This window comes from Oryx dammah, unplaced genomic scaffold (genome assembly GCF_014754425.2).
Source record: "Oryx dammah isolate SB20612 unplaced genomic scaffold, SCBI_Odam_1.1 HiC_scaffold_25, whole genome shotgun sequence".
Taxonomy (NCBI): Eukaryota; Metazoa; Chordata; class Mammalia; order Artiodactyla; family Bovidae; genus Oryx; species Oryx dammah.
This window is the reverse complement of record NW_024070209.1, coordinates 102312909-102325419: the sequence shown is the minus strand read 5'-3', so window position 1 is coordinate 102325419 and position 12511 is coordinate 102312909. Positions and strand designations below refer to the sequence as shown.

Sequence of the window (12511 nt, the reverse complement as noted above, 5' to 3'; positions counted from 1 at the left end):
ACGTGGGTGAGCCTGGCTCAGGAGTGGCCTGGGACCCCGCTGCTTAGCTCCAAGCCGGGGGCGGCCCTGGACCCCTGCTACCCCCGCAGCCACCCAGCTGGGAGGGTGGAGGTGGGGTGCATGCGCCGTGGCCCCCATCTCAGTGTAATTGCTGCCCCCCGCGCCAACCCCCCCACCCCCTGCCAGTGGCTGATTTAGTATTTCTGTGTCGGTCTGATTTACATTAGATTTTTAAGCATAATTAGAAATGCAGGGGAGCTTTGTGTCTTACCTCGACTATTTATGGCATGATATGCAGATGAAGAGAGCTATGAATATTAAAGACCGGAGTGTGTATGGAGGCGCTGTTGTTAATGAGCTGGGTGACCGGCCGGCCTGGCGTGCTCGCCCCCACCCGCCCGCCACCCGCCACCCAGACCTGGCTGCTTCCAAGACCCCTGCCGGCCCTCGGAGGGGACGTCGAGTTGCTGTGGGGACCACGGTGGGGCGGCCAGTGCCTGAGGCCCGGCTCCCCATCCCGGGCAGCCCTTGCTCTCAGTCTGCCCCACCCCACCCCGACCCTGCCCTGTGCTCTCGAGCCTGGGCACCTGGGGAGACCCTGCTTCAGCCCACAAGGGAGGAGAAGGTGCCGTCTGCAGGCACAGAGCCGGCTTTCTAAGTTATTAAACGATGCCCGGGGGGGACACTCTTCAAGCTTATGGTATTTAAATTACAAATACTGGTGGGAGAGATTGTCAGCTCTGTTCTAAACAGAGCTTCATTCTTCACAAGCCTTCTGGACCCGTCGATGGCTAGTGAGCACTCGGTGGGACTCAGGCGTCCAGGTGGGCTCCTGGCCAGGTGGCCCCCATCCTCCCGCTGGGCGCCATTGCTGTTTCTTTAGGTTCACACCCTATTTGTTTGGCTCCCGACCCCCGACCCGCACCAAAGTCGAAATGTCCAGCAGAGGGTCAGAGGTTGGCCTGTTGGTGGCAGGAAGTCACCCTCGCAGTGGCATGTAGGATGGAGCTGGGCCACCAGACCCCTAGTCTGGACCCTGGTCAGAGCCCACCGCATACGCCATGTGCTGTGTGGCGCAGGGCCCTGCGGCCCACCCAACGGTGCGTCCACCCCGTCCCTGCCTGGCCCCCGGGGTCCCGCAGCCAGTGGGGCCGATGAGGCCCTGGCTGTGGGTGCCCAGTCCGGTGCCCTGGGCCCCCAGGGGGCTAGGGATCATTCTGGAGGGCCAGCCAACTGCACCTGCCCCTCTCTCTGAGGGCCGGCCCTGCCTCCTGGGGCGGCAGAGGAAGGGCTGGGAAGCACATTTCTGAATTTGCGGATTCTGGCAGGCTGCCCTTCTCTGTTTGAGAAAAAAAAGCTTCCAGGCAAACATTTGTTAGTGCAGTTAAAACCGGCTTTTATGCTTGATGCCGGTCCAGGCTGTGGTCTGGGCGGAGGCTGCCCAGGTGCCTGGCGGAACCCAGGAGGCCTCTCGCCTCTGCCTATGGGACTGGGGTGCGGTGACCTGGGGTGGGGGGTGTGTTGGAGGTGGAGCCACAGCCGGGGACCCACATGACCCTGAGGTTTTGGAGGCCTGTGCACCCCCTCCCCTGGGCACCGGGGACTCTCAGACTGCCAGGCACAGAGGCTGAGGTCAGAGTCTCTTCTCTGCAGCAAAGTCCTGGGGACCAGGGGCAAGTCCAGGCCTTGGTGCCATCTCTGCCCAGCAGGGTCAGCCCCTTCCCACCCCTGCCCAATGACCTAAGTTGCCAGATGAGGGGTTTTGAAAGTAGGCAGCTGGTGGGTGGGTGATCAAGTGTAGTCCCGGCCGGAGGCCTGGGCAGGAAGGTCACTCTCTGAGTGCCCCGGCTTCCTCACCCACACCCACCTGGAGGAAATAGGGCTGGGAGCCGAGCACACAGGTGGAGACCAGGGGGAGAGGCTCCTGGTAGCTGACACGCCACCCTGAGCTTTGCTGCCCTGCCCCGGCCCTTCCATTAGCAGCCCCGTGGCGGCCCAGCCCTGCCTGGGGAGGTATTAAAAGTTTAATGCAAACCTGAGGCTCACACTGAGTGGGACCTCGCCCACCTCTTGGGGGGCTGGCACGCCTGACTGGGCAGCCTTGCTTCACCCGGGCACCTGGGCCTCCCAAGGGTCAGCCCCCAGGCCGCTTTCCCCTTGCCCCTCTGAGAAGTAGAGCGTCAGCCAGGGACTGGAGCTGCAGTGTCAGAGAGCCGGCTAACTGGAGGCTAGGCTGCAACGGGGAAGCCAGGCCGTTGCTCCAGTGGCCGCTGGCCAGGGGGAGCCCTCCCCCGCCCCCCACACTCTCCTGTGGCCTCCGGGTGGAGACCTGGGTGTATTCCTGGGGCCCTGATGTGCCCACATGTGTTAGTGCTGACTCAGGAACCTGCCTGCCGCCCTGCAGGACAGACGTGGTCCTGGCAGACATGGCCACTGGGGCCTGGCCCTGACTCTACAGTGCCCTGCCTTCCGGTCACCAGGCTGGCTGCCCCCCCACCCCCGCCGAGGTCCTGAGGTGCAGGTCCTGGAGGCCGGGCAGTAGGGCTGCCAAGGGGATGGGCCCTGGGCTGGGGGCCGGAGGTGCTCCTTTTACTGCTTCCAGAATGTTCCTGGCACACCTGCCCCCCACCTCCCCTGCAGTGGGTGCCTTTAATGGCTGTGCATTTGCCAAGGTCCAGACCTCTGATTAGATTGGTAAAATTAAATCCTGCAAAATAATTTTTATTTAATGTAATTTATCTCGCCTCCCTTTCCCTCGCTGGTAGCGATCCTGCAGAAATGAAACGTTGCGTTCCTCCGCCGTGCCCCTGCTGCGGGAAGCTCTTTGGGATCTGGGGTGGGTGGACTCCGACACCCCCACCCCTGGATACCCCTTTGGCCTCCGTGTGCATGTGTGTCTGCACTCTTGGGGCCCGCCCGTACCCCTGCATCCTTCTCTCGTCCATCTGGGGGCCACGTTGCCTGCAGGGTGCCTGGTTGTGCTCTGGTGGACAAGCTGTCATCCCAGGCCCAGCTCTCAGCCGAACCTGAGGGAGGGCCCACAGAAGAGAATCCCCCCCGTCCCCTGCTTCTTCCTTGGGAGCTCTTGGAGTCTGTGTGGAGTGGGACTGCCCCCCCAATACTGGCACAGCTGCATGGGCTGGACTCTGGCTCTGTGGTGTCAGCTGGGGTTGCCTGAAGCAAGTTCCACTCTGAAGGGCATTGTGAGCGGGAGGGCTCCACGGTGCAGCGGCTTTGAGGGTGGCCAGGATGAGCGAAGTTAGGGGTCTCGGCTCTTCCCTCCATGTCTTCAGAACCTTCTGTAAGTAGCCAACCCAGGAGTCCTGGTGCAAAGGGAAGAGAACAGGAGGGGAAGCTGAGGCACAGAAGGAAGAGGCAGTCGCGCGGGGATGGGAAGCTGAAGGCCGCCCAGGTCCCCCGCCTCTCTCTTCTCTGCCGCTGCCTGCGGGCTGGCCCTGGGCTCGTCCTGCTTTCACGGCCTGGGTGTGTAAACCAAGCCTTTATTTTATTCTTTTCTTCTAAAGTTCAGCTTTGTTCTCGCTCCGGCCGATTCTTCTAAGAAAGCAACCTGAAACCAGCTCGGGCTGGGCGGCTGGGGCGCCGCCTCACCCTCACAGGTGGCCTGAGGACACGGCAACAGCAGGGCTGGCTGTCCCTGTCCCCAGGGACCAGGCGGCCTGTCACCTCGCAAGGGAGAGCGGTGGCCCCTCTCTGGGCAAACGGTCTGGCCGCAGCCCTCGGGGGAGGCCCACGCAGCAGGGCCGGGGTGGCGGGGGCGGTCCCAGCAGGGAGCGTCACCAGATGGATTTTACACGTCGCTTGTGCCAGGCTCTAGCTGGGCACTTGCTAATAACGTCTCCCTCGACCCCGCGGCCGCCTCAGGAGGGTGATCCACCCCCATCCTGGGTGGGCATCCTTTGCTGGGTAGAGGCCACGGGACCTGCGTTCGAGGTGGCTGGGCCCACGGGGCAGGGCCCAGTGGAACCGGGACACGCTCTTGAAGGGGACAGCTCCGTAGGCTGCACCCCGGCCCCTGCTCTCAGCTGGGGATCTGGCTGCTCCCTGCCCAGCCCTGGGCAGTGGAAACCCTCTGGGGCTAGTGCCCACTGTCCCTCTGCAGCCTCTGCCCACCCCTGCCAGGCTAGGTCACCTGTCCCCTCTCACGGCACGAGCCTCATCTAGCTCAAGAGACCCCCACCCATGGTCTTTGGGAGTCTCCCAGCAGTGGGTGCAGGGGGCCATGTGAGGGGCCCGTCCCCACTGCGGTGTGTGTTCCTGGGCAGCACAGCACATCCCTTACTTAGCCCTCCCTGGCCATTCCCAGCACGGGGTTAAATGCCCATCAGGTGTCGGGCAGACCCACCCCAGCGTCACCAAGCTCCTGTGTGGCACCTGGAGGACTTCCCTGTGGAGGTGGCACCCGCAGGTGGCAGAGGAGAGCTCGTGGAGGGCGTGGCTCTCTGTGCTTCCCTGCCTATCATGGGTCCTGCTGTTCTTTGACCTGAGTTTCCCCCTGTTGCCCCAGGTTGGCTTCCTCTGTGCCCAGTCTGCCCCGCTTTCTGTGGCTGGGTGGGCGCAGGGGGCCGTGCCTGCGACCCCTCACTTGAGGCCCCAGCCCTGTATCTCGGGGCCGGTGGGCTTCACCTAGGCCCCAGCGAAGGGGGACCACCAGGAGGACACCGGGAGCCCAGTCCAGGGGGGTGTGGCGATGCTATGGGCGGGGGGACACGTGAGCGGAGGTGTGCAGACATGGGTGTCTGTGTGGACCTGCGGTGTGGCCGCGGCCCAGATGCAGAGGCCGCCAAGGGGGCTGACCGCGCGGGGAAGAAGGGTCCTCAGTGCCTCGCCAGGATGCGGCCGCCCCACTTGAGCCTCGAGCCAGGGGAGGCCCGGCTGGACCCCGCTGTCCTTGGGCCACGTGGCCCCCAGGTCCCAAGAGCGCTGAGCGGGCGCCGTATCTGTGAACGATGCCCATACGGGCCTGCGTCGCCCTCACCTCGGAGTTGTCACAGGCCCCACACAGGATGCACAAAGCCGCCTCTGCGGCCGCTGCTCCCTGGGCGGGCTCCCCACACCTGGACTTCCTCCCGCTCTCCATTCGGCGGCTTTTCCTACGGTCTTTCTCTCTTGGAAGCCGAGCCCCATGGGGTGTGAATGGAGAGGCGCCAGATGGCCGTTTCCTTCTCTCTGGATGCCGCGGAGCGGACCATGCGGGATGCCGCCCTGATGGCCGTGATGCTGGGCGCTGCGGGGACCAGGCCTGCCTTGGCCGTCTCCCGTCTCAGCGCAGCCCCTGCCTGCAGGTGGCCGCCCTGTGGGTGGCAGGCCAGTGGTCTGCCCCTGGGCCCACGAGTCCAGCCATGCGGCAGGGTGGGCTGGGGGGCACCGTCCTCTCTTCAGCAGGGCAGGCAGCGTGCCAGGGACAGGCTCAGCGGTCCGTGGACAGTGTGAGGCCATACGGGTGACCTGCCGCCTCCCCGTGCCAAGTCCACCAGGGACCAGGGCTGGTTCTTCAGGGGGTTCCTGCCTGCTGTCCTCAGCGGGCCTGGCCCCAGCTGCCAGCACAAAGTTGCACCACTCTAAGAGAGCTGTCCTGGCCAAGGCGGCGGGAGTTGGGGTGCCGAGTGGCTCCCTGGGTGGGTGAGTGGGATGGGGGTGTTGGGGCTGGACCATCACGGCTCCCGAGACCCCAGGAAGTGGGGAGGGGGGCACTGGGGCCCTGCAGGGCACTGGGGGGCAGGGCACTGGGGGGCGGGGCCCTGGGCCGCCTCCTCCTCCTGGCTCCTCTCTCTCCCCTCTTTCTGCTCGTTTCCCTTCTTTCCCTCCCCTTCTGGGCTCCCCTCTCTCACCAGCTTCTGCTCTCTGTCTGTCGGACCCCCTGGCCTCCCTGCCCCCTCGCCCGCCCCAGCCACCCCCCACCCCTTCCCAGGAGTCAGGCGGCTCTGCCAGCCCAGCAGACTGTTTGGAATAGTTTAAATGCTTTGACACTCTGGCTGTACTGGGTGGCAGGGTGGCAGTTTGCTGGGTAATTCATATGCAAAACTGCACTATAAATTTCCAGCCTGTCTCAGTTGCCGTGGCACCACGAAGCGTCTCCCGCGTACAGTACAGTATTTCTGCCATCTTTGTTTGCATTGCAGTGAGTCATCAAAAGTCTGTCTTGTACCAACACCCGGAGCCGTGCATTCCTCTGGCACCAACACTCCACTGTTTTTTAAAGCCGGGGCTGGGAGCTGGCATTTACTTCGGCTCCCAAATCAAAGGCGGCTATTCATCCCCGCAAGCTGCCTGAATGTCCGTCTGCATCCGGCCTCTTCATTTGGATGCTGCGCGCTGCCCCGGAGGGCCGGGCTGGGTGCAGCTGAGCCGCGGCCCAGCCCCGCGCCGAGACTCGCGCCCCCCCGCCCCCCTCCTCCTCCTCTTCTCCCGGCTCCTCTCGCCCTCCCCACCCCAAGGGCTCCCGCTCCGTTTGCTGCATTCCCGGAGCAGCTGGTGGCTGCGGGCGGCCGGGCGTGCGGGCGAGCCTGCCCCTGCCAGGCTGAGTGGGCAGTGCTGGGGCCACGGCGGCAGCGGCCAAAGGTAGGTCTTCCCCGCCGCCGGTGGCACCGGCCGGGCCAGCAACTTCTCCGCAGCCGGGGGTGCGGTGGGGGCGGGGGGGAGGTACTGCGGGCTCTCCCCGCCGCCCCCCCAGCAGCCGCCCACCTGCCCAACTCCTATCTCCGCGCTCCGCCCTCCTTCGCCGGATGCCCGCACTTTCCTCCCGCGGGACAGAGCGGCCCTTTGTACGGGCTCTGACTGCGCGGAGTTGGGCCGGCCCTTCTCCGGCCCATCGGGCCCGGGGGAGTCCGGCCCCAGACCCTGGGGGGCTGGCAGCACACCCCTGGCAGCATCTGAGCCCTGGCCGGGCCCTCCTCTGTCTCTCCCAGGACCCCTCTAGTCACCTGGGCTGGGAGCGAGCCAGCAGGGATTGGCTGGCAGCAGGAACTGGCGGGGTGGGGGTGGGGGGCCTGGGAGGGCACGCAGGTGGGGCTGCGACAGGCTCCCAACTCCTGCACTGGCCGCCCCGATCCCCAGGCAACTCGGGTCGGGGGGAGCTGGGTCCCGGAGTCGGACTTGCAGCTCGGGTCGGGGAGTCCGCAGTCTCCTTTGCTCGGAGGGAAGCAGAGACGGCGGAGCGACAGAGTTCTCCCTGCCCCAGCTCCCTTCTCTGGGCGCCCCCCCACCCCTGCCCGCCTCTCCAGGGGGCTGAGGAGGGCTGCTTCTCACCCTGCAGGGGCAGGACTCCCCCCGCCACCCCCGGCGGGCTCTCTGCATGGCTGCTCTAAGAGAAAAGGGAAAGATCAAACCGAAAGCAAAGCCTCCGAGAGGACCCCCCCCACCCTCGATCACCCGATGCCGTGCTCTGGGTTCTGGCCCCTCCCTTTGCTGCTAACTTTCCAGGGAGAAGAGTTGTGCGGACAGACAGAAGCCCGCCGCCCTTGCCCCTCCAGCGCTGTGGCCGGCCGGCCTGGCCTGTCCTTCTGTGTGCCCCGGCTTCTCTCTCCAGGCCTCTCCTCCTGGGCCCCGCCAGGACGGGGCGTCTCCGCACCTCAGAGGCTCTTGCGCTCTGCCCTGAGGTGGCACCGGGGCACCCACACAGACACCTGGCTGGGAACCTGGCTGGGGCTCCTGGGTAGCACTGAGAGCTCTGCCAGGGTCCCGCTGCTCCTGGGTCTGCGGCCAGACCTGGTCTGGTGCGTCGTGGCTGGGGCAAGCCTGGGGTGCCCCGGAGCAGGGGGCAGGGGAGGCGGGCGCTGGGGCAGAGCCGGGTGGCGTGGAGCACAGCCCGGCCGCCGGACGTCCAGGAGCCCGACCCTGACCCCCCGCGTACACGTCCTGTCTCCCGCAGATGCGCCCCACCCGGCGGCTCCCCCGCTGAGAGTCTGAGGCCGGCCCCCTCGCCTCCCGCCATGTCGCAGATGCTGCACATCGAGATCCCCAACTTCGGGAACACTGTGCTTGGCTGCCTCAACGAGCAGCGTCTGCTGGGCCTCTACTGCGATGTGTCCATCGTGGTCAAGGGCCAGGCCTTCAAGGCCCACCGGGCCGTCCTGGCCGCCAGCAGCCTCTACTTCCGCGACCTGTTCAGCGGCAACAGCAAGAGCGCCTTCGAGCTGCCGGGCACAGTGCCGCCCGCCTGCTTCCAGCAGATCCTGTCCTTCTGCTACACGGGCAGGCTGACCATGGCGGCCAGCGAGCAGCTCGTGGTCATGTACACGGCCGGCTTCCTGCAGATCCAGCACATCGTGGAGCGCGGCACCGACCTTATGTTCAAGGTGAGCTCGCCCCACTGCGACTCGCAGACCACCATGATCGAGGACGCCAGCTCCGAGCCCCAGAGCCCCTGCAACCAGCTGCAGCCGGCCGCCGCGCCTCCCTACGTCGTGTCCCCCTCCGTGCCCATCCCGCTGCTGACCCGCGTCAAGCACGAAGCCCTGGAGCTGCCTCTGGCCACCGGCCCGGGCCTGGCCTCCAAGCGCCCTCTGGAGACGGGGCCCCGGGATGGCACAGCGGTGGCCGCCGGCCCAGCAGTGGCCGCGGGGACGGCCCCTCTCAAGCTGCCCCGCGTCTCCTACTACGGGGTGCCCAGCCTGGCCACCCTCATCCCCAGCATCCAGCAGGCGCCGTACTCCCAGGGGGAGCGGACCAGCCCCGGGGCCAGCAGCCTGCCCACCACGGACAGCCCCACCTCCTACCACAACGAGGAGGATGAGGAGGACGACGAGGCCTACGACACCATGGTGGAGGAGCAGTACGGCCAGATGTACATCAAGGCCACGGGCAGCTACGCAGGTAACGCGCGGCGGGCCTGGCCCCCACCACACTGTGGCCTCCCACCCACGGGCATGGCCGGGGCCCTCCAGGCACCTCCCGTGTGGGCACTGAGGCTGACCAGGCCTTACCCGTGGCCTCACAGCCTGGCGGGGAGACGGGCACGTCCCAGGGCTGGGACACCTCAGGGTGGCCACTGCGCCGGAGGCGTGCAGGGGTCAGTCCCAGCTCAGACCGGACGAGCTGGCGGGAGCTGACCCTGAAGCACCAGCAGGAATTGGGTCCCTCTTGCAAGGCCTTAGCTGAGGACTTTGTATAAAGTCAACCCTCGGTGGGATGGGAGGCCCTGGAAAAGTTTAGCTGCAGCAGAGCGCGTGGGCCAGGCCCCGGGCTCTCTCTGGACAGATGAAAAAGACTCTGGGCCTTGGTGGACCAGGGACCTGCCCAAGGGCTCACAGGGCACTGTGCAGCCCAGGCTGGCCCCTCGCCTGCTTGAGGCCTCAGTGGCCCTGTCAGTGAGGTTGCCCCCTCAGATCCATCTCTGTCACCTTTGACCTCCGCCCTTTGCCCCTTCCATGTGCTTTCATCTCGAGGCTAGAGTGTCCTTGGAGCCTCACAGTCGTGGCCAGCACCCCGGGGCGGGTCAGGAAGTGCCTCCTGAGTGCAACGAGTGCCTCCCCGCTCTTGTCTCGGAAGGACTCCTGCCTTTGGGATCATAAAGCCGGCACACCCTAACTTGAGATGCCTGGTGCTGCCTGTAAACTCCTCACGGCCCCCAGAGACAGTTCAGGGTTCGTGGGTGGAGGGTCCCAACATCGAGGCCCTGGTGTGTCCCCCTCTGCCTTCCGTGTTCCCCGAAGACCAGCTGTGTGCCTGGCCCGCCGCCTGGCCTGATTTGCATGCGGGGCCCGAGTCCAGTGACTGGCTGGCCGGAAGCTTGGTGCCAGTGGGGAGTGACCTCCCAGAGCTGGGCCCAGGGGCACCTCGGAGACTCTCTCCTCCCCTGAGACTGCCCGTGCCCTCGCGCCCCGATGGGGCCAATGCTGTCTGCTCCCCCACCTCCCCACCTGCTGCCTTCCACTCCTCCACCTCCAGGCTGGCGCAGGTCCCTCAGTCCTGGGGGAATGGGGACGGGGAGCCAGGAGCATCAGCCAACTCAGGCCCTTGGGAGAGCCGGTCCTCAGCGGCCGAGGGCGGGGTGGCTGGGCTTCGGCTCTGGTCTGGCCCACCTGGGCCCCTCCCGGGGTCTCTTTCAGAGCTGCAGGGGTGGCGGTGCCCTGGACAGCTCCCGTGGGCTCGGGTGTCGTCTTCCCCTAGAGTGCAGTACTTTATTTGAACGCATTTTTGTCATGTTTGTGTGAGTTCTGCAGGATGCCAACGCACAGACCGCCTCTATCTGGACAGGGTTTTCCTCTTCGTGGTGGAGGGAAGGGCTTGGTGTTCCTTCAAGTTCAGGTGTGGGTCAGGCCTGGGCAGCTCCCTCTGCCCACTCCCGCCCCAGCAGCCCCCAGGCGGTGCCCAGAGGGAGCGGGGGTGGCTCCCAAGCCCCTTCCCTGGGATGTGCAGCCTCTAAGGACCGCCCCCCCCCCCCCACCCACACACACACACACAAATGCCGGCAGCAGGACAGGGCTCAGCGGAGGGGTCAGGGCCGAACCTGCTGAGGGCCCAGGGCCGGGGCTGCCCGCCTGTGGTCCTTGGAGGTGCAATGCCAAACCAACAGGGGGCCTGGTACAGCTGCCTCCTCAGGGTCTTCCCTGCTCAGCCCGCCCCGCCGTGCAGCCTCCGGCATTGACGAGTCGGAGACGGGGAGAAACGGGACAGGGTGCTGAGGGTGGTGCTGGTGTGCGGGCAGGGCAGTAGCTCGTCTGGGGGCACCTGCTGCTCTGGGTGCACAAGCCTGGCCATCTCTGGTGATCTGGGATTTTCCAAGAGGGCAAGGGACAGTGGCCGTGGACAGCCCGGGGAGGGCTCGGGAGACCGAGCTGCCCCACGGCCTTGACTGTGCCTGGGCCCTCTCCCCAGCCCCTCTCCCCCTGAGACCACATGCCGAGCCCTCCGGGGCGGGCACGGCTCAGCAAGTCCTGCGTGCCTGTGTCCCGCGGCCCCTGGATCCCCTTACCCCACGCCCCTGGGGTGTTGGAGGTGGACAGGGTGGTGATGGCAAGCTGGGAGACTGGAGGGACAGTGGGCCTGGGAGTGGCCCTGCCTCCAGCTGACCTGCGAGGCTCCGGTCTGGGTGTTCTCCTCGGTGAGCCCATAAGTGGGGCAGGGAGGGGAGGGTGTGATTTCTTGGTTAAAATCTAGGTTATCGGCAGTGACGTGGCTGGCATCGCTGGGTGCCAGGCGCGCTGGGAACAGGGTTGTGGGGCCGGGCAGGTGGAGAGGGCCCGTCCCCAGTGGCGGGCTGCTCCTTGGGTGCTGGCTCCCCGGACCCCAGGCCCCCACTGTGCACTGGCTGAGTCTGGGCGGGCGACCCGCCACAGGCCGCTCGATAGCCAGGTGCCCCCTCCTGGCACCCAGACAAAGGCAGGGCAGGGCTCCGAGCTGGTGAAATCTGGAGTGTTTGAAGGTGGACTTCTGGAGCTTTTGGGCTCTCTGGAGTCCCTTCTCCTTCTTGGCCAAGGGAGAGGGTGGCCTGAGTGACCTTCAGGTGTCTTCTGACCGGCACCCTGCGTGCAGGGCTGTGAAGGAGCCAGAGACCGAAGCCCCAGCCTCATCCCCTGAAGAGCCGCTGGCAGCCCCTGCCCACTGGGCCCCTGCTTGTAGAAATCGAGGAATGGACCGTTACAGATGAGCAAATGCATCTCAGTTCTCCAGCAGCCCCCTCTGGGTTCCTCTTCCCAGCCCGTGTTTCTCCTCCATCCCGGGCAGGTCCTGCACCACCGTCTATCAGGGAGATGCCCTGGTTGATTCATCCACATCCCCGTCGGACACGGAGGGGTCGGGGGATGAGCCACAGAGTGGGGACCCACGCCGCCCCGGGCCCCTCCCCTGTTCTCTGTGGTCTGACCACCTTCTGGCCTGTAGGCCTGCCCCGCCCTCACTGAGCAGGTGTTGGGTCAGCAGGCAGGTGTGCTCCCCGTGGGCATCTGAGACCTGGGCGCCTGGGTATTTACACAGCAACCACATGCTTCCATGTTAATCCTTTCCCGGGCAGGGACCACCTCAGGGTGTCCTGCGGATGCGCGTGGACGCTGCTGGTGGCCCAGCGTGGCTCTGCTCCTCTTCCAGGCCTGCCCGCCGTCCCCACGCCTGGACGCAGGGTGGACTCAGCAGTGCTCAGGAGCGGGTGCTGGCACGCGGCTCCACGTCTGTTCCCAGGTTCCGCCCGCTCCGATCAGAGGCTGCACGTGGGGTCTGCGTGCAGGAGGACCGAGCCCTGCCCTGGCCCTGCCCCTGCCCAGCATGACCTGTGAGGTCAGTGTGGCCGCTGACCCACCTTACGGCTGGGGGGCCAAGCCTGCGATATCCACCCCTCTACACAGCGGGGCATCTCTCCACCAGGGCCCCCGGGCTGCCTGGCAATCACTGCTCCCACCCACAGCTCAGAGCCCACGGGCGCTCGCTTGGGGGTCCCGCTGAGAAGGGAGAAGACGGGGTTGGTTCTGCAGGCCCCCTGCCGACCCCCCACACTGCCTCCTGGTCTGGGGGCAGGGGTATCACCCCATGAAAGTGCAGCAGAAACCTCGGCTTGTCT

The 12511-nt window shown here is 66.0% G+C and overlaps 1 protein-coding gene across 1 annotated transcript in view; it reads left to right on the top strand.

Moving 5' to 3' along the window:
* The first annotated feature begins 7887 nt into the window (after positions 1-7887).
* The window catches only part of NACC2 (NACC family member 2), a 37613-nt gene continuing 32989 nt past the window's right edge, over positions 7888-12511 (top strand). The window contains exon 1 of the mRNA XM_040225513.1: positions 7888-8832. Within this exon, the coding sequence (XP_040081447.1) occupies positions 7950-8832 (883 nt within the window). The 5' untranslated portion in view covers positions 7888-7949. The remainder of the gene's footprint in view (positions 8833-12511) is intronic.